We start from the raw sequence: 26,077 nt of genomic DNA, 5'->3' as shown, positions 1-26,077 counted from the left end.
CTTCAGGAAAAAGCAATTAACAGACAGTCCATCTTCTCTTAGAGCAGGTTATTCTCCTCATATACAGTTAAATTACACAATACCATGTCATTCTTGTACCAGCTAAACTTAAAATATTTAAAAGACAGTAGAAGTGATTATTTCTTTCCCAACATCAATATAGTATTATTAAAAAAAAAATCCTCAACAAGTTTGAAAATAAGCAGATTCTTATGCCAGTTTAAAATTTATTTTCCCTTTCCAATATTATTGTTCTTTCCTTTTTTGACAGTGACCACTGTTCAAGTGAAGATAAAGATTTTCTCTCAGGGCCAAGAAAAGTAATTGCAAGTTGCATGTCATTCACATTTTTATTTTTGGAAAGGTATCTTTTAAAATATATCTTATACAGTAATCAGAAAATATTGAGTAAGTGTGGTGGTGCACTCCTCCTGGCTGCACTGTGATCTCAGAAATGTTCATAAGGCCTCAGCCTTGACCAACAGCACATGGACTAAGCTCTTGAGCTTATTAGAAATATTGTCTGCTCTCAATAACTTGTGCTGTGTAGCACAAACCACTTTGGAAACTTATTTTTCTTGTCTGAATAACAACTTCAGTTGAACAACATTTTTGTAACTCAACTTGCTACCTGAATTGTGGCCAAGATTGAAGATTATTATGACTTAAGCCAATTCTCTTATGACTCTAGAAAGAGTGGTCCTAAACAGACATGTCCTTTCAGAAGGAATTTATTCTCCGAACAGATTGTTAGACTGGAATTTCTTGGAATGAACTGTCCAAAGAATTTGTGGAATCACCATCCATGAAGGTGTTAAAGAAATAACGTGATGTGGCACTAAGTGCCATGGTCTAGCAACAAGGAGGTGACCAGTCAGAGGTTGAAGTTGATGATCTTAGAGGTCTTTTGCAATCTCATAAAAAATTCTGAGCTCTTCTGGCCTGCAGTGGTCTGTGATCAGCAAATTCCCCTGAGTGGGGCACCTCACAGCAAGTCTGCTGAACTTGGAGGACCAGTTACAATGACAATGGATGCTGGACTGATAACCCCACTCCTCGAGGCTCAGCCTGTTAAGAAGATGCAAAAGCATCTAATTTGAGAATTTCCCTGACATTTTTCCATCCTCAGCCTACACATATAATTTTTGGTTGATTTTAGTTTTAGGTAGATAATTTTTGGTTAATTTTAGTTTTAGGAAGATTGATTTTAAGTTCTTATCCAATTTTTCCTGTGTGCACTTTAACCATTGAGTAAGTAGAATGAATCTTGCTGATGAACTTTGCTGCACTCCCACTTAAATATTAAAACTGCCTTGGCCACCACCTTTGCTGGTAATTCTTTGAGGGACCTAAAATAATCATCTGCAACAGTAAACTGGTAATGGTGAGTATTTTCTCTCAACTCTAACCTACAAATTTATAACGAGACAGCTTAACACAAAAGGTATAATACTATGTATATACGTGAGTTACATATGTAACATAGACACGGATATATGTACACATAAAAACATATATTCACTAAAATTTATTCTGAAATAATAAAAACATTTACACGCATGATCTATCAATTTTAAAAAAAATCCCACCATAATGCAAATAGGCATCTGCCTTTATAATCACATCATCTGCTTCCAAAATTTATTAGCATGTGTGCAAAAAATCCCATATTCTTGGAAAAAAAACCCCAGGGAGTTAATGAACTTTCCATTAAAGAAAAGTAAACAAAAAGCAACTAAGAAAAAACATACAAAAATATAGAAAACCATGTCTATTCATAATAATATTTAATTTAGTATTTCATATAAAAACAGTCAAAGGAAATCAAGAAGCTAAGGTATGCACAAAAAGTAACTCAACAGCAAAAGTACAGGTAAAATTTTAAAGACTGTATAAAATTTGGATCAAAGTGAGAAATAAAAATGGATCAAAGTGAGAAATAGATAATACGTAAAAAGTGACAGGAGAGCATTAGACTGATGATTCTTTTATAGTTTAACTTCTTTTATGAAAACATCTTACAGTCTAATTTAAAATTAAAGAAAAATATGGTAACACCATGTCCACTTCCAATGATGTAAAACAATTCAGTTGCAGCGGGTTGGAACTGGTCTTTTAGGTCCTTTCCACCCCAAACCATTCTATGGTGCTACAAAATTGCAACAAACATATTAAACTTAATACCAATGAAAAGGCTGCAGGCCCAGATCACCAAAGCAGCACAGTTCAGGCAACAACAAATATATGGCCTCTGTCTGCTACAACTGCTAGTTTAAGACGTGATTTCAGAGATTGTCCCTTAGTTGAAAAATAGGCTACATCCTATTTTTGCAGGGACAATAAAATAAATGGATAGCTCAGCGTCAGCTGTACATAACACACTGAGAATTAGTCCCAAGTTACATCAACTAATTAGCTCCTACCAGATAACGCATGCTAAAAGTCAAATGCTAAACTAAGTAAAAACAACAATTTAGAAAATATGGTTTTACCTTCATCTCACACATGTTCTCAGGCATCAGCATCTTCTGTATTTAACTCCTATCCTAAATGGATTTCTGACTCATAGCAATGGAATAAACAGTAATTACTAGCAATACGTATAAATTACAACGTATAATTTTCTACTTCATTTAGACCCATAATCTGCCTATATAAGCAATAAGAAGACCAAACCTGTCACAATTGAGATCCAGCATATTGATCATAATGTCAAGTCAAACTGATTCCTAGTGATTTCACTGCTGTCATTTTGTTGCAAGGACTACTGTTTTGTGTCACAGCATTTGATTTTATTTTCTTTAAAAAAAGAATATGAAATGGATTGATTAATGATCAAGATCCTAAATTAGGGGAGAAAAAAGCCCATAATACAAAAAGAGAGAATTTCATATTATACCAAATCTAAAATTGTAAATTAAAAAATATTAAGTCACATAAGAACCAAAATAAAATTGTTCACATATATGAAAAAAAATTTCCCAAGTTTACAACTTGATTGAAAGCAGGTCTTCACACTGAGTGTTACAGTACTGTAGCCAAAATATTAGAAGAAAATAGAAATGCTTTTAAGCAGATTACACTGTTTCTCAACAATCAACTACTACCTATCTGTTCTGCTCAGGATTCATATCAATATAAAAAGATATATTACTGGAATATGAAAAACAAGGTCACTTTAAGTCTTTGTGTGACTGAGATATGGATATGGTAAATGTGGTCATTTTCCCATTAAAATAACTCATCATTAAATAATTTCTTAAGATTTTTAGGTTACTAACATTTTAAGGACTGAGTAAGGAAATATATTCATGTTCTCCAGCTAAACAAATAGAATGCACTTCCTTTAATTCTTTTTTATCTCTCAAAACACTTTCTTTTTTATTGCTTATGAATGGAGTCTGAATTAAAAGGCCTGTGCTTAATCTATCTTATTATTTTACTGATTTTTTTTTTACACAGCTTCACACCTAAGATTCTAGAAAAAATGGTGATTTTTTTTTTCCCCCCCCAAAGAAAATTAATCTGAACCTCTTGCTCCAATTTGCTCACATTCAGGGTTACTACTCATTGCTGACATGCTCTGGGAAAGTGGCATTCCTATTCTGTGAGGCACATCCTAGACAGAAAAACTGCTTTAATGAGAATTACTTCACTAATGATTGTGTAATCTCTATCCTGAACTTGATTATTAATGATTTTATCTTACTGCTTTACATACTTGCTGGCTTGAAAGTGGTGAAATGTTTCCAAGATTTCAATGTGCCAGCAATACGGAACATATGTGTTTCATGCACTCATATTACATAATGAAACTGCTTATCATACCTTGGCAGTTTTTGAGAACACTGTGATAAATCTAGGTCCACTAAGGAGTTTGTTAACAGATTTCTGTTTATCTTAAAAAAATTGTAACGGTGATATACCTGCATTTCTAAGCTGTCAGTAATGACAATACTTCACAAAATCATAAGCATGGCATTACAGGACCTTAGGCTTAACTTCTTTGATCACCAAGTTAAACATTACACATAATTTTTTTGTTGTAAATATTTTTTTTCTGGCTGCCATAGATCAGCAGATTGTTAAAGAGCTGGTGATAGGATTTGCTGACTCTATAATCATAGGGCAGAATTATCCTAAACTCATACACTGTCTTCTTTCTTTTGTGAAGGTATCCTATATATTTTGATTAGAACTTCTACTTACATTGCCAGATCTGATGTAAAATTCATACATCACAGAATTATCAGGGTTGGAAGAGACCTTTAAGATCATCCAGTCCAACTATCAACAGAGCACCACCATTATCACCCCAAGTGCCATATCCAGGCACCTGTAATATGAAACCCTTGTGGAAAACAAGCTAGTTTTACAGACTTATTAACATATGTAAGAGTTTTTGGTCTTCTAGTATTTCTGAGATATGAAATACACATGAAAAGAAATGGAATCTCAACTAAGTAAAGCAGAAAAAAAAGTCCTCTGTTCAGTAAGAAAATAGACAACTAAGAGGAGAGAGCAGAAAGAAATGTGAAGGACAATAAGCAGGTCTTGCATAAGAGAAAACAAAAGCTGGTAGAAATTAAGCTAGTATGCTTTCCAAGTACTTACAAGCTTACAGGAACAGTGGTCAGTGAAAAATTATAGTAGTATCAGCTGAGTAAGGAAGAGGAACATGGGATCATAACAGAAAGCAGAGGCTTTCTGTTATGAAATAATATTAAGATGCAGCTAGGGCCTGAAATGGAACTTCTGTAAGAATAACAGTAGGTCTTCTACTATTTTTTGTGTTTAGTAGTTTTGCTCTTTCACACAACAGGGTTTGAATTAATACTCCATTTATTTCTGAAACGCTATTCCAGAGACCTACAATTAAACAGACTATGTGGAATACACACTACACCTGATTGCCTACAACAAAAGGATAAATAAGGCTTGCAAAAAGAATAATATGTCATAGTATCTACAGCTGTCTTATGAACTTCTTGACCCACACAAGGACAATGCATGCAAAATAAGAAATAATTTACATTTTCTCTCCCTCCATTTTTCCTTTTATGCTTCAACTCTGAAAATGAACTTAGAAACTGAGACAAGTCTTTCAACTGCCTGGAAATAGTCCAGAGTCCAAATGGTGACAAGACACCAGCCAGAAAGGGTCAGTATCACATTGAGGATAAAGAGAACAACTTTAACTTTCTCATCAAGGTAATTAGGAAGCAGTGTCTTATGACAGGATTAACTTTTGAAAAAGTGAAATATGGATCACTATTACAAGTTAGCATAAATTCTAAATGGCATGCTTAAAGGTTATGGCCACTACACCTTAGCCCAGACTGTTAAAAGGTAAGTGGACAAGTGAACTCTCAGCAGATTAACAGAATCCTGTAAGAATTTCTCGTAAGCATTATCATTCATTTCACATCTCTATCATATGTATTTTACTGGATTTGGATTAAAACCAAAATGTCCCTCAACTCAAAACTGTTTTCTCCTTTAAGTAACATATCTCCAAATATCTCTTGCTAGACCAAACTGTAATCACAACTAACTACTTATACAGATTTGACACCTCCATTATTTACATCATTTATTCTTCCATTATTTGTCCTGAATTTCCTGTCATTCATCACCTTGCAAAACATGTTTTTTTCTGCTTATTAAATTCCACATTACAATTTATGGCATCATAAGCCATGGCTGAACCACACCTGCATACTTAGAACAGTCTAAGGGAACCTACCTAAAAACAAATTATCAACAAGAAAGTCTTCTTCACTGATGACAATATGTTCATCGTAGAGAAAAAAATGCTATAAAGATGAATGGAAAGAAAACCTAACTATTTCTATAAGTTTCTGTTGAGTAATTCAGAGTATAATAAATTACAAGGTTCAACAAAACAAGAAGTTACAATTACTGAAAAACTATACTTCTAGGAGATGCTGTTCTACATGCTAACATGTTATACACAGGATGGAAGTACCTACTTTAATCTTATAAAAATGCTGGAAGTAGTAGCTCACAAAAACAGAAGTCAAGGGGACAAAAGAAACATATTATCTAGGTGTCAGAAATTCTCATGAGAAAAGCAACATTACTTCCTCTATTTCCAGAGAAGTAAGCTAGAAATATTTAATAAAAATGCTATAGTCATTCTCTTCCTTTTGCACAAACAAATCCAAATAATATATAGCATTGGACAACAGAAAAGAAGATAATAGAGCATTTCAGTTAGAAGTGACCCAGAAAATGTTTAAAGAAGTTGTATTTCTGTAATCACTTAAATTTCAACAATGTCATGATGGAAGCAAAACATCATTAAAACTGTGAGTCACATTTAAAATTCAGGGGGAAAAAGTAATTCTTTTCTTTCCTATTTTAGTAAGTAACTTTATGGGAAAGAAACTATACTGCAGCAGTAAGAAAGCTATCACTATTTTTTGTTTCTTTATAATTTGAAACACTGAAAACTGTGTTCGCAAAAGAGCTTTCAAAATTACTGTATGTTTAAAAAATACTTAAAAGCATATACACATGTGCTTGCACACCTATACGCAATCTATACGTAATTTTTGTTATGAATCTACATTTATTTGTATTTTAGTTATGTTTGACACTCTATATCCAGTTCTTCTCTTACCATGGAATCAAACTGTTAAAAACACTCATTAAAAAGGTTTGTTGAACAGAGGTTCCCTAGGCAGCTAATTACAAGCAGCAGCTGTGTAACTGCATAAACAGAATTATGTGCATCTTAGGTTCCATGTCTCGTATTATGCAGTATACTATTAAATTTTATTTTCATAACCTATATAAAAAATGGGATTAATTTGATGCTGTATCAGCTGTAAAATCTGTCAGATACATTTATTTCTTGTTTCAAAATTAGAAGTGTTTTTCTTATGCTTTACCTGGTCCATTTAATAAACATCAGGCATTAATCCATTGAAAAAAATAATTAAAACCAAAGCACAGAATTTATTTAAAATAAATTTAGTTGTGCCTGCCTTTTATAGCATTGTACCTTTTCTTATTCCAAATGCAATGATAAAAAATTATATACTCCTAGAAAACAAAAATGGGACACCTAAATCTTGGAAAGACACTTTTCTCAAAGTGGAAGACCAGGGCTGTTCTGTTCCAGTAAGATTATTCTGATTTGTGCAGCATGTATTGGTCATGTATCTGCAGCAGGTATCAACTTTACTGAAAGAAATTTATGCTGCTATCCAATGGTAAACTGACAAAAACATAGATCAAACTGACTTCACTTACATATCTTATTTGTTACCATGCAAGAGAATTCTTTCCACAGAAAATGTGGAAATTTTTTAAATGCAAAAGAAAGAATTTATTAAATTCTTATGAACAGCAAGAATTCTACTCAAGACTATAGTACATTTTCAAATCCTCTATTGAACAGAATTACAAAGAAACAAGAAATTCTACTAACAACTTGTTAGTGTTTTTATAAGAAAATATCTAATACCAGTATCTAAACTATTGTTACTGCAGCTGAAAAAGCTGCTTTGAATAGTGCAGCCTGAGCATCGGTATCTGTTATTGCCAAAGAGGAGCAACAGTATGGTGAAAAATATGGTATAAAAATACCAGGCAGAATGAGCTTTGATGTCAGTAACTACCACTGAAAAGATCAAAGAGTCACCTCTTTACTGACAATGAAGACAGAGCTACCTGAGTATATGCCCAGATTAAGGATACTTCAAATTCAGTAAGGTTTTCAGAGGAGGCAGGAAGAAAAGAGTGCATTCCGACTATTGTTAATGATTCATTCTGACAAATGCTGCTCCTCTGCCAATAAAAAAAGAACTTGTAATTGATATAATTTCTTTGGGAGCATTCATTCTGCATAAAAGGATAAACACACTGACAACTAGCTGATCCTAACATGAAAAAACAGCTTTTGAAACCCAAGGGCAAAACAAAATGTGCTAGACTTCAAATATAAACTGTGTAAAATGAGTTAGAACCTTCAGCATATGTTTGGAATAAAGAACAACCTACATATGAACATGGACATAATTATGCAAATTTTAAGGTACACGATCAATGGTTTTCCAAGGTATTTAGCAAAGAGACACTCTTTCCAGTCATAAGGTTTTTTAAAGCTGGTGTATTCACCAACTGCTTCTGTGTACGCTTGACAGCCCAACCATGTTTTTCTTCAGTTTTAATTTCAAAATTCATTCAGACAACATTTCTCTGGGATAAAGCAGGACATCTATCATCCCAAAGGGAAAGGAATTTGAAATCTGTAACCTGCAAAGACACTGATCTGTCCAGACAGCAGGTACCAAACATCCATATTCAAAGAGCTTACAAAATACCTGCAGGAAAGGTACTGAAGGGGTTTTGGGCCTACTACTCTCTACATGACTCAAATGGACAAAAGGAATAAATTTTTGCCATTGACCCTAAAGAACAACTCTAACAGTTTCTACCATCACTCTGGAGAATGAAAAGAAAATGCTTAGTGTCACTACCTTGGAAATCTAACATAATACATAATTCAAAATGTGTGTAAATTACTTTCAAAACAAAATGCATGTATAAGCCTTGGCAGGACAGAAGAGTTGGGGCAGTAGATGAAAAGGAGAAGAAAGACACATCATTAGATATAAAGACCTGAGGAATATGAAGAACAAGTATATAAGTAAGAATAATTCTGATGGCGGGAGAGAATAAGAATCAACAGAGCAAAAAGAACGGGAAATGGGAATAAGAGACAGCTGGAGAAAAATCAGAGGCAGAGTAGCACACTGTTTTAGAGACTTACTACTGGTTTAATCACAAAATTTTCTACACTGTTTCATGATTTGAAATGATCCATCAGTAACAGTAATGCTTTACCACACAAGTTTCTAAATTCCTGTAATTTGTTTAAAATGCTTATCTGTACCACAATTCAAAACATGAACAATTGGATGGCTTTTTTTCATCTTTCAACACTAGGACCCCTGTTCAGTCATTCTATATTAAATCTAACTTTTTAACAGAATTTTACTTATTTTAAGGAAGACTGTTTATTCCTGTTTAAATCTTCTAGTCAGATCACATGTAATCAAATAAGAAACTGCTTATGAATAATTCAAAGATTTTTAAAATTGCATTTCCACAGCCATTAAGCAGAGGCACAATACTATCCTTGTCATTATCAGCAACTCCTACACTCCAGAAGAAAACATCTATTGGATCAAGAAGAAAAGAAAACATCTATTGGAATCAGCCTGAGAGCAAAATTAATACTGGCATAAGAGGAGAGAAATGAGCAACCTGAAAGATAAATCATTATTTTAGAAAAGAAGTTATATTCTGTGTACTAGCATTACCATGCTATGATGTACCATTAATTTTTTATTAAAGAAGTAACTGGGCATATTAGCCCATAGTCTCTCCTTTGTCTAGCAGGATCAAAATCACTTTGATTTTAACCATTTGCATCATCAGCTCTACTCTAAGTAGCTAAGTACTACTGATTAAAGAACAACGTTGAAAACTTGATATTCTACCAGGAAAACTTCCAATTTAGAGCATGCTTGACCAATATTCCCTTTCAACATAACCAGAAAGAGCTATCCAAGGCTTTTAACTGCTGGCATTTGTTCCTAGAATTCTAGCCAAATTCCAGATCATTCGGTTACATTATGCTTACTTGAATTCCTTCTCTACTTCAAAATCAGACACACTATTCTTATTTTTATACTCTAAAAACATAACTGAATAGAATTGTTAGTACACAATAGCCATACTGTTTCTGAAAGAAAAAGCAGTTGCATTTCAGTAACCTCCAAGAGGATTCTAGTAACATTACACATACTCTTTAATAATGCTAGACAAAAACCACAGCAAAAAAAAAGTAGAACAAATGAGCACAGTTAATGACCATTTATTGAATAACAAGGATAAAATACTAGCTGATGAGGCGTTGAGAGTATTCTAAGTACTACTCAAAATATTTCAGACAATTGTTTATAAAGCAATCCATCCATAAAATTATATACTTACAGTTTAGCCACCTAGAAAAATCTGATTTATTAACTAGATTTTTATCTTGCAGAAACACTATGCCAGAAAGTGAATTAAACTGTGCATGACAAAAATGAACCATCTGAACTTTACTTACTACTTTACTGCCTTCTTTTTTCTAAAAAAAGACAGCTGGAGAGAGCTTTCATTCATCTACACCAAACACACAGCTATTCTATACATAAAAGAATGACTACAAGAAAAATGTTCACATAATTTTAGTTCTGACTGTATTGTGACACAGATGTGAGTGGATATGTGTAATTACTGGGGTTGACTAAAACCATCTTCTGACAGCATGTTTTACATACAATTTCTGAAGGCAGAGAAATAGTGACTCAGAATTTCAAGGCTCTGCTTAATCCATAGAACTAAAGCAATTTGTGTTGCCTTTATCCTCTTTGTTCTATCCCTAATGGAGCCCTCTTGGCTAGCTATGTGTACTGGTCACATTCTTCAATGAATCTTGTTCAATTCCAGTCTCTAATCATCAACTTTTTTTTACCCCTTGCCCACTGCTCTCCCCTACTACTACTCCTATTATCCTACTAAGGAAGCAGAGAATCCCCAATACACACAACTTTCTAATAGAGAAAAATAACCACAAAGGAAAGAAAGTGGTAATAAACCCAAAAATAAACTATTAAGAAGAGATGCTTAGAAATGGGTAATGAAATACAGTGAAACCACAGCAACATCTCCAAAATAAAAATGTCCTTAATTCCTCATTTCTTTGTTTCACATACCTGTTTAAAGTTGTATGAACATGCTAGTCTCTACTTCTCCTGTAATTTACTGTGTCCTTAAGATATGTATGAACTCATTCAGAGAGGTTCTAACGAGCTTCCTACTTCCTTTTGTCTTGCTTATGTGAATTTTTAATCTGTCAGGCATCTTGGTTCTTTCTTTCTTTCCATCATTTACACTCAGCTTTTGCTGTTCTGATGCTTTATTTTACTCTCTTGATGCTTGAAATGGTTAAGAAGCATTGTCTATCTTAAAGCTGCAAAATCTCTCCAAAAACTTTCGAAGTCATTAGCGTCTTTTTAAAAAAACAACCAAACTAACTAACAAACAAATGTGGCAAACAATGGTGGCAGGGAGAATGTTCTGTATGGCAATGGAGTATATGCTAACAGATCTTAGTATATGATTTCTCTCCATTTCTTCCCCAAAATCTCTTATTGATCATTGTTAGAGACAGGAGACCAGACTAGACCTACATGGGTTGCGGCTCAATATAACTGTTGTCTTGTGGCAACGAGAAAACCAAGTTTGAAGTGAGGACAAGCTTCCATAGTGCTGTTCTAAGAGCCAGTAGGGGCCATGGAGCTGAGAAATGCACCAAGCAACCACCTGTGCTAACACATGGTAAGCACAAACCTCAAGTTCATGATTTTTTTGTTTAGACCTTAATCCTTTTCTGTCCTCAGTACAGACATGAGGCCCAGAAGAGTATATGTGAAGGACAAATAAATTCAAAACTTAAGTTTTCAAGTGGACATGATAATTCAATCATTGTCAGAGGGGATAAATACCCTGAGATTAGCTCAGGTGGTTAGAGCATAGTGTTAATAATGCCAAGGTTGCAGATTCAAACCCAAAACAGCCTATTTGCTTAAGAGTTGGACTTGATCATCCTTGTGGATCCAACTTCCAACACAGATTATTCTGAAATTCTGTGATTCAAATAACATAAAGTAAAATAAATAATAAACTGGGAGGGAAGAGTGAAAAGAAGCCCTAAGAGAAGTGGAGGCTATTTAGCCGCTTTGTAGCTTCCCAGGAAACAGAGAAAACAAGCAAATAATATAAATAATAACATTACAAGTCAAAAAAAAAAAAGCTATATATTTTAAAAGAATTTAAAGGCATGTTTATAAAAAATCTTGTTGATACAGGAAAAAGTAAATTTTGGTGCACAAAAGGAAACTCCCTAACACAGACACTCTTTAATTGCTCTGTTTTAGTTTATTGCTATTGCTGTTGGCACAGCTTTACTCTTTATGCAATTTAATTCAAGAATTCAGATACTGTTTCATTTTACTTTTCTTAATCTTAGTTGTATTAAACTGCAGACTTAATTCCCCATCAGTTTATTATCTTGAAGACTTAGAAGTATTATGGTTGCCCTTTCATGATAAAGTTTATTGATATTCACATTTAAAACTGGATTTCACCATTTTATTCTTTATGTGTAACACTATTATGTCCATCTTATTCAAAACTAATGTCCAAGAAAAGCTATAGGCTTGGTCACATCATTTTTATCATGTTCTTTATGTCTGCAGTTTCTTTCAGATGGGCAAAGGAATGAAATGTAATAGATGATCCTTGACACTCCAATTTCTGCTCAACAGGTTGCTGCCTGGTGTCTTCTACTGCTTCAGCTATTATAAATTCAACCTGTAAACAATCCTCTCCTCTTTCAAAGCAAGTCCACAATAGGATGCATGAAGTTTAAAATAAAGATAGAGCCTTAGGTGAATAATTCATATGCATTCCACAACCCCATATTACTGACTAAGATCTACATCATTCAAAGTAGAGAGTCCTGTGAAAAACCGGTTTGGAATGCCCATTGGCATTCCTAAAAGAGATACAAAAACCTGAGAGCACAGGAAGTATACAATGCTATTATTTTTAAATATTGGTGTTTTCAGCAAGGGTAGAATGGGGGAAACACTTACTTTATTTGATTTCTGCAGTTATTTTCCTTTAAATAGTTTTTGGGCTCAGCTTTCACAGTGCAGAACACAGACATCTTTCCAAGTTCTTAAATTCAGGGAAAGAATAAAGTAAAATTTTATTAATACATTATCCCATCACTTCTCAGAATAAAGAAAGCTACATTAATTTGTTAAAAGAGATATAGATGAAACAGCAAGCCACTATTGAATTTAAACATGAAATTCCACATCTTTCTCATAGTTCTAGCTTATCTGAGTAAGATTTTATTATGTCATCTCAACATACAGAAAAACTCATGCAAATTTTAAACAAAATCAGGTGTTTAGAAATGCACTGAATATGATAATGAACTCGAAGGAATACATTCCACAGGAAAAAAAAAATCTAAAGATACAGGAAGTACCAGCCTTTCAAAGTCAGAGGTGATATGGAAAGAAGTTCTATACTTAATATAAATCAATTATAGTTTGCATGTTTTAAATTAACATAAGCTACTGCTAATGACTACTTGCAGCAACACCTAACTATCAACATAAAAACATATACATTGATTTCTGGAGCCATGGGAAAAACTCCATGATGAAGCTAAAATGTTTGTTCTTTCCGCCCTGAAACACCAGAAAAACACTGAATATAGATACACCCACTACAAATACAATCATAAAAATATTAAAAATTTGAACTTTTTCTAAAGTGCATGAATTTTCATAAGCTCAGATATATGCAAAACTTTGAATCCTTAAAAGAATATAAATATTAATTTAAACATCTGTCCTAAAAGTACTTCCTCTCTCTTGAAGTTTTCTGTTACTTCACTGATTCATATGCCACTGATTTTACACTGGCCTTTTCAAGATGCATAAATACCTGGTCAGTTACAGATTTATATTCGTATTCTCAAGGATTTAATTTGATTTAAAGCACACCCTCTGTCAAAGCACACAGATTTAATCTGAGGAATTCTGTTTGTTCTCAAGGAACAGAACCTGTAACATTCCAAGTTAACTGTCACTTTTGAAAAATATCATTAGCTTGTTGTCTTTTCATTTGCCACTAGATCACCTTGTTCCTGCCTTTTGTAGCAAAAATAATCCTTCAATATTCCGTCTTGTGCTGAAAGGTACTTGAAAACTTGAGTAGTTAAGATAACTTTTCCAAGAAAAAAATTGGCCAATTTAAATACCCACTGTGTTGCAGTGCATTTTCCAGATGTAGCTCTCTTCCCCGTTGCTCTGGCGTTTTATTACACACGCTTCAAATAGAAGCACTGGAACGGGTGCACGGCTGTTTCGGTGTGATTCTAAAACAAAGACGACTTAATTCAAACAAGAGCAGAGCAAAGCCGGGCTCGGCGGGGCTCGCCCCACAGCGGGCCGGGCTCCCGCCCGAGCAGCTGTCCGGCACGGCGCCGCTGCCGAGCTCGGAGCACACCGCCCTGCATGTGCAGCGCGCTCCGGGCGGCCAGCGCCCGCCCGCCCCCTCCCCACACGGCGCCGGCACAGTAACAACTTGTGCTCTTATGACAACGGATTTGGGAAAATCACCCTGGATTAATTCCCTTTCTCCCGACAGGCTGCGCTTTGCAGAGTCGCAAGAATCGATCAGGTTGAAAAAGATCTCTGAAGCTGATCTCGTCCAACCTGCGAGCCAGCACCAGCGTGGACAAGCAGATCACGGCACTGAGTGCCATATCCAGTCCTTCCTTTAACACCTCCAGGGTCGTGACTCCACCATCTCCCTGGGCAGCCCATTCCAGTGCCTAATCATCCCTTCTGCGAATAAATTACTTCTAATTCCCAGCTTTTCGATCTCTACCCTGCACCACCCCCACCAGCTCACGAGCAAACACGGAGGGCGCCGGGCTCGGGGCGGAACGGGGAAATGGCTGTCTGAACAAACACACGTGCAACGCGCACGCAGGGCAGGCAGCGCAGCCGGGGCAGGCAGCGCAGCCGGGGCGGCAGTTCCGCGCCGGCAGCCCAATAGGGCTCCGAGGCAGGCAGGGAGACCGCGCCCGGCCCCGCACCACCGCGCCGCGTCCCGCGCTGCGCCGGCCTCGGCCGGGCCGGCCCCGCCGCGCCGACCCCGCCTCAGCCCCCGCCCGCCCGCCCAGCGCCTCCCCCGGGGCCGCCCCGCCCCGCCGCGCGCTCACCTTGCTCCGCGTCCGAGCACACCCGCGCGCCCGCCCGCCCGCCCGCCGCGCCTGCGCGTCCGCGCCGCCGCGCGCCCCGCCTTCACGCGCAGGCACCGCCCGCGGTCGCCCGGGCAACGGGACGCGGAGCCGGGCGGCGGCGGCGGCCGCGGGCGCCTCACGCCATGTCCCACATCTTGTGCGAGTGGCTCAACCGGGACGTGAAGCTCTCCCGGCGCATCGGTGAGTGGAGCCCCGCTGCGCGGGGACGGGCAGGGCCTGCCCGCGGGGCAGCGGGGTCAGCGGGGTCACGGCCGGCCGTAGTGCCAGGGGTCTCCCCGCGGCCAACTCCCTGGCGGGCCCGCTCCCTTCCTGCCACCACGTGCCTCCGCGGGTACATTTTTAGTCTTCGTGTGAAAGGCAGGGACTACAGAATCCTAGATCTGTGAGAGCTGGAGAAGACCTTCAGGACCACCCAGTCCAACCATGCAACCAGCAGTGCCCCTGTAACCCTTGAACCACAAAACCACATCACTCAGCGCCAGATCCAGACACCTCCTGACCACCTCCAGGGATGGTGACTCCTTCATCTCCCTGGACAATATATTCCTATGCCTGAAAATTTTCTGGCTGAAGTTAATTCTTCTCAAGGGGCAGGTGTTCTCAAAAGATAGAAAATGCTCAGACTTAAAGTGCTAATAAAGACTCTATAGAATAAGAACTAGTTTAATATTTTTGGAAAGTAGTGATTTGTTTTGAATGTCAGCTGTTGTGCTGGCATTGGAAAAGCATTTGCACTGCAAGGAAGGAACAAAACCCTCAGGAAAATCTGAGAGATGGGCAATCACCAGCAGTATGATGGTGCCAAATTCTGCTTCAGGGATGGGGCAACCCTTGTGGTGTGTATAGACTGGGGAAGGTGATGCTGGAAAGCACTGCCGTGGAAAGGGCCCTGGGGCTCCTGGTCAATGGTGACCTGAGCACAAGCCAGCAGTGCCCTGGCAGCCAGGAGAGACAACCCTGCCCTGGGAGCATCAGGCACAGCATCAGCAGCCAGGAAGGGAGGGGATTGTCCTGCTCTGCTCTGCACTGGGGCAGCCTCACCTCGAGTGCTGGGGGCAGTTTTGGGTGCCACAGTGTAAGAAAGACAAGAAAGTATAAGAGAGTGTCCAAAGGAGGGCAACAAGGATGGTGAAGGGTCTGGAGAAGAAGCTGTGTGAGGAGTGGCTGAGGTCATCTGGTCTGTTCAACCTGGAGGTAGCTGAAGGGAATTACAACTCTCCTCATGAGGGGAAGAGGAGGAGCAGACACTGACCTCTGCTCTGTGGTGACAGTGACAGGAACCAAGGGAGTGACCTGAAGTTATGTCAGGGGAGGTTTGTTGAATATTAGGAAAAGGGTCTTCCCCAGTGGGTGGTTGAGCACTGGAACAGGCTCCTCAGGGCAGTGGTCACAACTACAAGCCTGACAGAGCTCAAGAAGCATTTGGAAAATGCTCTCAGGCACAGGATGTTTAACTCTTGGGGTTTGCTATGAAGGACTCAATTCTGATGGGTCCTTTCCAACTCAGCATATTCTGTGATTCTGTGATTGTATGAAGAGAAGCACTTTAGAGCTAGCCTTTTTTTTCATCTGCGTTTTCTATGGAAAATCTAGTAATTATAGTTTATAGATATTTTCACAATCTCAGTGGCAATTATGGTGATGGTTGCATTTTAACACAGAAAATTAGAAATTACCATGTATAGCTGATGTTGCAAAATGACTACACAGAAAGTATATTTATTTATGATTTGAAAACTATTACTGTTAGATCAGTCTCCTAAAATTTTTTTGAATTATTTATAAACTTTGGATTTAGTTTTGTTATAAAAACAATAACAAGTTTAAAATTAACTTGTTATTGTTTTTATTTTTGTTTTGTTTTTAATCAATTAATTAAATAAATGTTAAATTAAAATTAACATCTGGATTCTTTTAATTATTTTATCTAAAAAACTCCAAACAATGACAAAACCCCCAAACTTAGTTCCAGGATCATTTCCAGAAGATTTTTCTACTGGCTACCTCCTAGGAGAACTTCTACACAAATATGGTCTTCAGGATGACTTTAAACAATTTTCACAGAACAGGTTAGTACATATGGATAACATTTGGTCTCCTGTATAAAGTGACAAGTCTCTTACATAGAGCAGACAAAATATGTATTTCCTCAGCTGGGATTTGCTAATGCACTGTAGAATTTATTGAGATTTAAAATATTTTTTAGTAATTCAAAAGCTAAATATGTTTGAGGCATGAATTGATTTCATATTTCCAGAGAGATTGACCATAATTTTTCACGAAAATTATGCATTTTAATTGTAACTACAATGACCAGTAACCAGGTTAGACCAGACGCTCAAAAAGCCTTTCAAGGATGTCTCTGTGATTAGGAGTAGTGGAACTCTGCCCATGATCTGTGTAGAATTAGGACTATTGTTCATGTTGCGGTGGTGACCATAACATCTGCACTAAAATGAAAATGCTGGAGAAACATTATGAGGCTTTGAGTGGAGCTCTGGCAGAAGATCATATAAAAATTTATAAGTTTAGAAGTAATCTGCTGTAATATTTATAATTAGGAACAACTCTAAAATGGGATGTTAAAAAATCTTGTGCAGATCTGTGAGCTTTTTTTTTTAGATTGATGATGCAATTCATGAGCTTGGCTTATGCTGTGTTTTGTCAGACTATGGTGCGCATGTTCATCAAGAGTTCTACAAAATTCTCCTGTTTCTTCTGAACCTTTGCTTTTACGTTCTTTGAACTTCTAGTGTATTCACACCCTTTCCTATGCCAAGTCTGACCAAATTGTAGGACAGCAGGTTGAGCCCAGCTAATAAAGGCAGCCAACAAAAAGCAGTTTCACACAGCAGTTCTTGAACTCTGTTTCTGGACTTCTAGATCTCTTAGAAAATCCCAGGTAATTCTCATAGTGCCTGCTGTTGTTGGGAAAAGTAGCTTCAGGAGGCTTTTCTTTCTTCTAGCAAGCTCTCACATCTTCTCACATGTTTTCTCAATTCTTCCCAGTAAAAGGGTGCTTTGAGCTCTTGTCCCCAGGTGATTAGAGAGGTGCATTTAGTGAACATACACTTCAGTAGGTGCAAGAAGTGACTGGAAACTCTGCTGAGACAGTTTATGTGTGCTCAGCAAAGATGGAGATGCATGACAGGGCATGATATTCAGTACCCACTGGAACAACTATTCAGTGTCAGAGGCCTCAACTCGAATTTCTCTCCAATGAAAGGAGTCAATTATCCCTTTCTCAGACTGGTGGGATTGCCTTCATCAGGGGGAGGTGGTGGCTTTGCCTGCAGAGACGTGTGCTCATGGAGGAGCTGTGTTATCCACTCAAGTTGGAGCTGTGTTATCCACTCAAGTTGCTGAAGAATGAGGTCAGTACACTCTCTTGTCTGAGGTGCTGCAGATACAGGAGCCTGAATGTGCAGTTGTGCTGACGGAGAGACATACAGAATTGTGTTAGGAAAAGGAGGTGACTGGCAGCTGGTGACTTCTGTGAGGAAAAAGAAAGTGTCTGCTCCTCCTGCTGAACTACAGCTGTGAACAGGTTCATTGCAGTGGTAGCATATGAGTGCTGGTGGCACTGTGTGACAAAGCATTTGACCAGGTAAAGTGTAAACCATGCGAGAGCACTAGGAGGAACAGGTGGGGATAGCAGTGGGAGACTTTCTCCTGCAGGAGATAGATGGAAGTGCTGTCGGCTGATGTCACATGCTAGCCGGGGAGGTTTGCTGCATGCTGGAATTTCAGTCCAGAGCTGCAGAGACTTGTCCAGCCCTTGCACTAATATCCCTGCTGTTCTTCTCTGTGGACACCAAGGATACCACCAGAGACCTGGAGACAAAAGCTTGAGGGCCCAAGTATTTATTTACTTTCCTCACTTCTGCTGTTGGATGGGCTTGATGAGTAGTGGATAAGTTCTACAGGTCAACAAGTGGTTGTGCAGCTGCTGTCCTCCACAGGGATTTGCTTTTCCTAGTCATAGGATCCTCTTCTGAGAGGGAAAACTGCTAGGAAGAGATGGGATCCACCTGACCAAGTTGGACAAGGAAATCATTGTCAACAACCTGGCAAATCTGGTGAGGATAGCTCTAAACTAGGAATGAGTATTGGTGGAGAGGTTTAGTTTTAGATAAGAGAGGAAGTGATGGCCTAGACTGGCAAGCAAGAGGAAGGTGATGTGATTAAGAGCAGCAAAACAGTGTAGAAGGCTGCTCAGCCTAATGTATGCATGCAATTAAGGACATGCTGAGATGACAGGATTATGGGAGAAGCATTCACACCCTTTCTAAATTACTCTAATTTTTTTTTTAAATCACACATCTATAAAGTGCCTGTATAGTAAAGCATGCAGCATGGGGGTCAAACAAAAGAAATCAGAGGCCTGTGAGCAGATGCTGGGTAATCATTGCAGTCGCAGTGTGGTGGTGGGATAGCTCCCAGGACTGGTGTGCTGCCATGGCTTGATATAGGCACTTAAGGATGAACAGGCTGTTAAGGTGGGGGAGAAGAGGAGCGGCCTTCTGTATGAGAGAGCAGGAAGATCCAGGACCTCCCTCTGCAGTGGCCATTCTTAGTTGTCTTCCTGCATCAAAAAGATGGCACAGTGTGGCTGCATTCATCAGCCTCTCTCTCAGATTGTCAAATGAGCATCTGCCATGCTGAGGCTGAGATGCTTAATGCCTTCTCTATCTTAGTCTACTAAATAAGATTCACACTCAGAAACCCCAAGTCCTTGAAACTAACAGGAAGGTCTGCACCGGTTGTTTACCCTGTGTGATCTGGAAGACCTCCAATGATGGAGACTATACTACCTCTCCAGGCAATTTTTTTCAATATGAAATTTGTATGTATTTTATATATTATTGCCCTCATGGAAAAAAGGTCTTGTCATATGTCTAGGTAGAAGAGCAACAAGATGGGCTTTTAAAGTTATGTCCACAGCAAAAGGAAGGCTGGGGAAAATATAGGGCTCCTGGGACATGCAAAAGACTAAGGTATCCCAAGGCCCTAAGACATACAGGAAAGTCTGTAGGAAGAAGGATTTAACCATGGAGAAGGAAAAGTTTAAGGAATATTTAAGTAAATTGGAAATGTGTAAGTCCATGGGACCTAATGGCACATACTTACCCAGGCTATGTAACCTGGCCAATGTCATTGCTGGGCCACTCTCAATAGTCTTTGAAAGTTTGTGATGGTGGGGGGAGTCCCTAGGACCAGGAGACTGCACCTGCTGCTCTTGTCTTCAAGGAGTGCAAGGAGGGAGAAGTAGAGATGTACAAACAAGTCAGTCTCACAGAATGAAAAGTTAAGAGCTTCTCAGTGCATGTCAGATGATTTCTGGCAAGAGGGCTCATCTTAACCTTGAATCAAAGGCAGAAAAAGTGCTCAATACTTGTAAGCTTCAGTGTCAGTGTCAGTGTATAAGAAATAAAGCTGGGATTGTTACAGTGAGGATAATGAGCTCCTGGAGAGTTTAATCTAGAAATAAGATGAATACTGTGTTACCAGAAAGGCTTCAGTTAAAATGAGCTATTTCTGTAGAATTATGCTGGATCTTGGCTGACCTCAAAAGCTGTTTGCTCCATGTGAAGTAACTATTGTGAACTCAAGCAATAGAGCAGTATAGAAAGCATGATCTTCTGACTCAGACTGAAGTTATGGATATATCTGATGAAATTTGATATGCTGATTGTTATAAACTGACAATTTCTTGTTATTTGGGTTTGCCCTGTATATCTGTGGATCTTGAGTGCTTTTCCACGAGAACTTACATATCAAAAGAAATAATAGCCTGCCAGCCACTATCTTAGTTTCAAATGTAAATTTCTCATTTAGAATGTAGAATTTGTTTTCAACACTGCTTTAACCTGTGTGTCTATTTCTTTTTCTTGAAGAAAAAATATGTTGTAAAGGCTATTAGGTAATACAGACCCCTTTTTTTTTTGTTCCTATGGTTTAATTGGTGAGAATTTGAGTGATTGATACAGATAATGTAGAAACGTTGTTTGAATTCCTTGTCTGTTTTGCAGATGGTATACCATTAGCTGCAATTGCAGATTAGCTTTTGCTATTAGATACATTTTGTGTGCACACATATCAGAATTTACTTTGTCTTTTCAAAAAGTTAAGCATAGTAATCAATGCAGTTACCTGTACAGCAGTATAAAACTTAAGCCAAAGAATGTATCACATTATTTAAGAAAATCCTCTGTGGGTTGTTTTTTTCTACTCCTGTCTTGGTATGAGATAAGTGTCATGACCATGCTTAATGCAGCAAGTTGGAATTGAAAATAAATTTAAGTTTTAGGTTTTTTTTTTTGTTGTTGTTGTTTTTAATAATACAGAGGTGCAGATGCAAAAATTAACAATTTTTCTCGCCTGGAACCCACACTTCACCTCCTTGGTGTGCAGTTTAATGAGAATATGGCCAAAGACATCATGACAAGACAGCATGGGGCTGCAACAATGCTTTTATATGAATTGTATATTGCTTTAGAAAAAAAGAGGAAAGCAAAGCTCACTGGAGTAGCTGTGGAAGCAATGAGACCTGCAGCAACTGCAAAACTTGCATCTACTGAAAGGGGAAATGAAGAGGTAACTAAGTCTATTTTGTATAAATATAAAAAAGGTAGCATATTTACACATACCTTTCAAACATGTTATGTGCATTCTCTCTTTACTTTGTAAATCTCCTGTTCAAAGCCCAGTACTTAAAAGGAAAAGAAGCAATTCTTTGCTATGTCTTGTACAGTGGGTTTGCACAGGAACTCAATAGGATATTGATCTTCTGTGTTTCTTTGTTTTGGTTCATTCTGTGTTACCTGCTCTGTTTTCAAGCTTTCTCCAGACTTAAAATACTATAACAACAAAAGCTAGTAGTTGTTCAGCAGCTGCCTCTTTACTCGTTTGATCAGTACAGATTGCAGACTGCATTGTGGTCTAGGTATCAACTCAGACTAATTTCCCCTCCAGGAAACCTATTTTTAACTATGTTCAGCTCTGTGCCACTGTGGTTTGATTGATTCTGTTGCATGTCTCTCCATACATTTATACTGCACTCCATTCTGCAACTACTGTATGCTGAGAAACACAAAGAGAGAAAAATAAAAGGAAAAGAAATGTCTAAAAGGAAGTTAGTGTTGATGTGGTAGGTTCTGTTAAATACTTCCTTCTTGTTGTCAGTAGTAATATTCAGTATTTCCAGACCATTATTTGTTATCAGGATGATGAATTTTTAATAAGGTATATATAATGAATTAAATTCAGCTGGGAGAAATGTAACTTTTTTTTTCTGGCACTATTTCTGAAAAATAGTCTTCAAGCAGAAGTTTATCAACAAGTGCTAAGATAGTACCGAAAAGTCAACATATCACTTCACCTGCAGAGGGATTACTTAAAGGGATTGAGCAACTGAGAGCAGGTCTTATTCAAGACAAGTTCAGAATGGCATTTGAATCATAGAATAGGAAGGTTGAGAACTAGAGAGAGGAACATAGGTTGGAAAGAGCCTCTGGAACTCAGTTTATCCCCCCTGCTCCAAGCAAAGCCAGCTATGGCAGGCTCCTCAAGACCTTGTTCAGTGTGGTTTTGAGTATCTACAAAGCTGGAGACTTTCAGTAAAGAAACGCTTCCTTTCCTCCCCTGGTGCTGTATGGGACAAATCCTGTGACTGAAGTGCAACTGTGGATGGCTGCAGGCTGTTCAGAAAGGACAGGAGAGGAACAAGAGGCTGCGGGTTTGCCCTCTATATCAAGAGGTGGATTGGATGTGAAGAGTTGTCTCTGAGGGATAGACATGAGCAGGTTGAAAGCCTGTGGATAAGAATCAGAGACCAAAGCAAAACATGGAACCCTGTGGCTGGTGTTTACTACAGTATTCCTGACTAAGGCAAGCCTATTTGACCAAATCCTGGTCCAGCTTCAGGAGGCATAGTGCTCACAGGCTCTTGTGCTGCTGTGGGTCTTCAAACTCCCCAACATCTGCTGGGAAATTAGTGCAAGGACCTGTAGGCAATCCAGGAAACTCTTGGAATAGAGGACAACTTCTTGAGCAAGGTAGTAGACAGCCCTACCAGAGGGGATGTGATATTGGATCTAATGGTCACCAATACAAACAAGATAATTGGAGACATCAAGACTGGAGGCAGCCTGGGCTGCAGTGACAATGTTGGTGCATGGGTTGATGGTGTTTTAGTCCTGAGGTATCAGATTAGGAGTAAAGGTAGATCCCTTTTCCCTCCAGAAAAGCAGACTTCCAGCTCTTTAGGGAGATAGATCATCTGAGAGGCTGCCTTCAGGGACAAGGGAGGAGAAGAGAGGTGGAAGATCTTTAAGGAATTCTTGTGGACTATCCATCCCTAGAAGTGTTTAAGGCCAGCTTGGATGGGACTTTAAATAACCTGGTCTAGTTGAAGCTGTCCTTGCCCAGAGCAGGACGCTTGAAACTAGGTGATCTTAAAAGTCCCTGCCAACCCAAACCATTTTGTGATTCTTTTCCACATGTCATCTCACTGGATACCAGAGCATCCCTCTGTGCATCTCCTCCAGAGGAAGCTGTGCAGAGCAATGAGGTGTCCTTTTCTGTCAACAAAGTTTGGCATCATTCAAGTTCAAATCTCTTAGTTCTTTTCTATGGAGCTGGTCTTGATTTTCAGTTTGAACATGTTTGTGTGTTTTTCTGTGTACATTAACACAGAAAAACACAGTTGGAAGCAATAGTCTCTAAATTGTAATATTTTAATGTTTATTGCTGTTTCTGACTCTTCTCTGCTGGATGTTTAACATTTGAAAACTGTAGTGCCACATGAGAATGAAACAAAATCAAAATTGCTAACAGATAAGAGAGCTCATGTGGATGTTGCAGAGTAGCTGAGAGCTCAGAAGAGCAAAGAGCCCAAGAAATAATGACTACTTATTTTTATAGACTTCTGAAGAAGTATTTTCTGAAGGTTATGTTCTTAATGAATTAATTAAAACCAGTGTGAAGGCTTCCTGATTCTGTGCTATGTGCTCTTGTGAAGGCTTCCTGATTCTGTGCTATGTGCTCTTGTTTATAGAAGGACAAAGAAAGGTGGTGTGCATGGAAATAAAGCCAATGTACTCTTTCAAGACCTTAAGAACATTCCTATTTAAAAATCACTTCATCTTAAGTTGAGAGTGTTTGCATATTTTCAAGCATGGCAAATATTTATAGATTTGAAGAAAAAGGGTACATATCACAACTTGTATGCATTTGAGATGTCCTTGTACAAGAGTTTAGTGTGATTCTTCTTTTATGAAGAAAAGATGGAGCATTGTACAAAAGCAAGAAAATGACAGAATGGCATCTATAGGAGGTATGGCCTCAGAACATTTTGTGCTTTGTGTAGCTATTCTGATGAAGAAAAAAAGAAAGAAGACATTACTTTAGACATGGGGAACACTCACCCAATGCAGAGTTTATAGTTTATATAGAGGAAATGGCCAGGCATCAGAGTATTGAATTATACTAGCGATTGTTGACTAATTTGATATATATTTTATGTGGCTAATGAAGGGTGAGAGTCTTGCTGTGATTATTTAGCTGTTCTACTGCCCCTACATAACAAGAAGGAAAAAAGGCCCCTTCATGTATCTAGACAGGAAAATGCAAGCAATAAACAAAATATTCAAAACAACATTACAAAATAAAATTTTGGAATAGCTCTTTTGATGCAGTATGTATTTCCAACTATATTTGACTTCTTTGTATAAAAACTATTTTTTCTTCTTTATTCCACATTTACCTGCCTGCATGTCTGGTGCACTTTAAATGAGTGTGATTTATATATTTGTTACTTCTTGATCATCTGTGCTAGTGTTACCTAATGGTATTCTCAATTTGTGTACGAGGAAACTAGTATTCTCATTTTCTGTGCTTTATTCAGACCTGAAACAGGTACCTTACTAGAACTAGAATTCAATAAAGCCCTTAAAAGTCTATAAAGCATTGCTCATCTGTTCAAGTCTGGAGTCAGATAATCACTTCTAGTTTCTTCCTGGAAGATAATTTTTGGTTTAATTGTATTTGGCTCATATCAGAATCACATAGGAAGGAGACAAAATGAAATAATGGCCAGGATTCAAACAGCTGTTATACAGATTCAAAAACAACCATCAAGACCTACTATAAAATCATTTGAAGCCAAAAGATTCTTAAAGAAGAAAAGAGAAGCAGAGGTAATTATCATCTATATTGTTTTAATGCTAATTACATTAACTCAAACCTACCTCACTGTTTCTGGGAAAATTTATGATTGTAAATACTGCACTTGCACCAGCTGCTGATTGTCAAAATGATGTCAGTTTTACCAGTGAAATTTGGGCTGAATATTTACACAATTATGATTTTGCAGGTTTTTTTTAAATAAGAATTGTTTTGATGTAAGAGAAATTTCATATTGCATAAATATCATAGGTAAGTAGTAATTTGATTGTTGAGAGTAGCTATGAGTCTACTAGAAATAATACATTAAATAAAAACATTAGTGTTCTGTTTTGATTTGTGCATTATAACATTTTGAACCATAATGTTTGAACTGGTTTATAACACACTATGAAACTGTCTGCTTATTAAATGCTAGTAACAGCTGAAATTGACAATAACTTTAAATCAGAGAGATGCAACAATTAAAAAAAAAAAAATCTGCATTATGTAGTACCAAAAAACTCATGGATTGTAATTCAAATTCATGGATTACATTGTCATTAGGCGTGCAACTATTACTGCTTTTTACAACTGGGCTACAGTAACAGGAGTCTTTAAATCTAGAGTTTAGTAACCTGTAGTAAGACAGTTACTTGAATAACTATTAGGGATACATTCAAGCTACTAAATCAAAAGCAGATCATATTCCAGAGTATCTTGTTTCAAATCCCCATATGGTGAGAATTACTTGCTCTGCTAGAGCCCTATGAAAAAACAGATTTATCCTGTAGAAAGAACAGCTGCAAAATTCTAGAGTTTTCTAGCTGGTGGAAGTACTTGTAGCTGGAAAAGGGGAAGAGGGGAAGGAATTGAAATGTGAAAGATGGAAATAATTTTGCTTTTATTCTTGGTGTAGCTGATGCTTGAAATATTTTCAGTGTGAGCATTTCTCTTGTACTAACATGACATAAA

At 37.8% G+C, this 26,077-nt stretch overlaps 2 protein-coding genes across 2 annotated transcripts in view; one reads left to right on the top strand and one right to left on the bottom strand.

Annotated features, from left to right (window-relative positions):
• PRLR (prolactin receptor) overlaps positions 1-14,957 on the bottom strand; it is a 153,801-nt gene extending 138,844 nt beyond the window's left edge. Inside the window, exons 1-3 of the mRNA XM_077790214.1 lie at positions 14,897-14,957; positions 13,928-14,044; positions 12,744-12,828 (exon numbers count right to left, since the gene is read on the bottom strand). The gene's annotated coding sequence lies outside the window, so the exon portion shown is untranslated. The remainder of the gene's footprint in view (positions 1-12,743; positions 12,829-13,927; positions 14,045-14,896) is intronic.
• Positions 14,958-15,016: 59 nt separating this feature from the next.
• Positions 15,017-26,077, top strand: part of SPEF2 (sperm flagellar 2) — a 72,812-nt gene continuing 61,751 nt past the window's right edge. Inside the window, exons 1-4 of the mRNA XM_031507294.2 lie at positions 15,017-15,118; positions 16,905-17,007; positions 21,286-21,535; positions 25,000-25,137. Coding sequence (XP_031363154.2) covers positions 15,061-15,118; positions 16,905-17,007; positions 21,286-21,535; positions 25,000-25,137 — 549 coding nt within the window. The 5' untranslated portion in view covers positions 15,017-15,060. The remainder of the gene's footprint in view (positions 15,119-16,904; positions 17,008-21,285; positions 21,536-24,999; positions 25,138-26,077) is intronic.

Source organism: Lonchura striata, chromosome Z (assembly GCF_046129695.1).
Source record: "Lonchura striata isolate bLonStr1 chromosome Z, bLonStr1.mat, whole genome shotgun sequence".
NCBI classification, from domain to species: Eukaryota; Metazoa; Chordata; class Aves; order Passeriformes; family Estrildidae; genus Lonchura; species Lonchura striata.
This window is presented reverse-complemented; position numbering and strand designations above follow the sequence as displayed.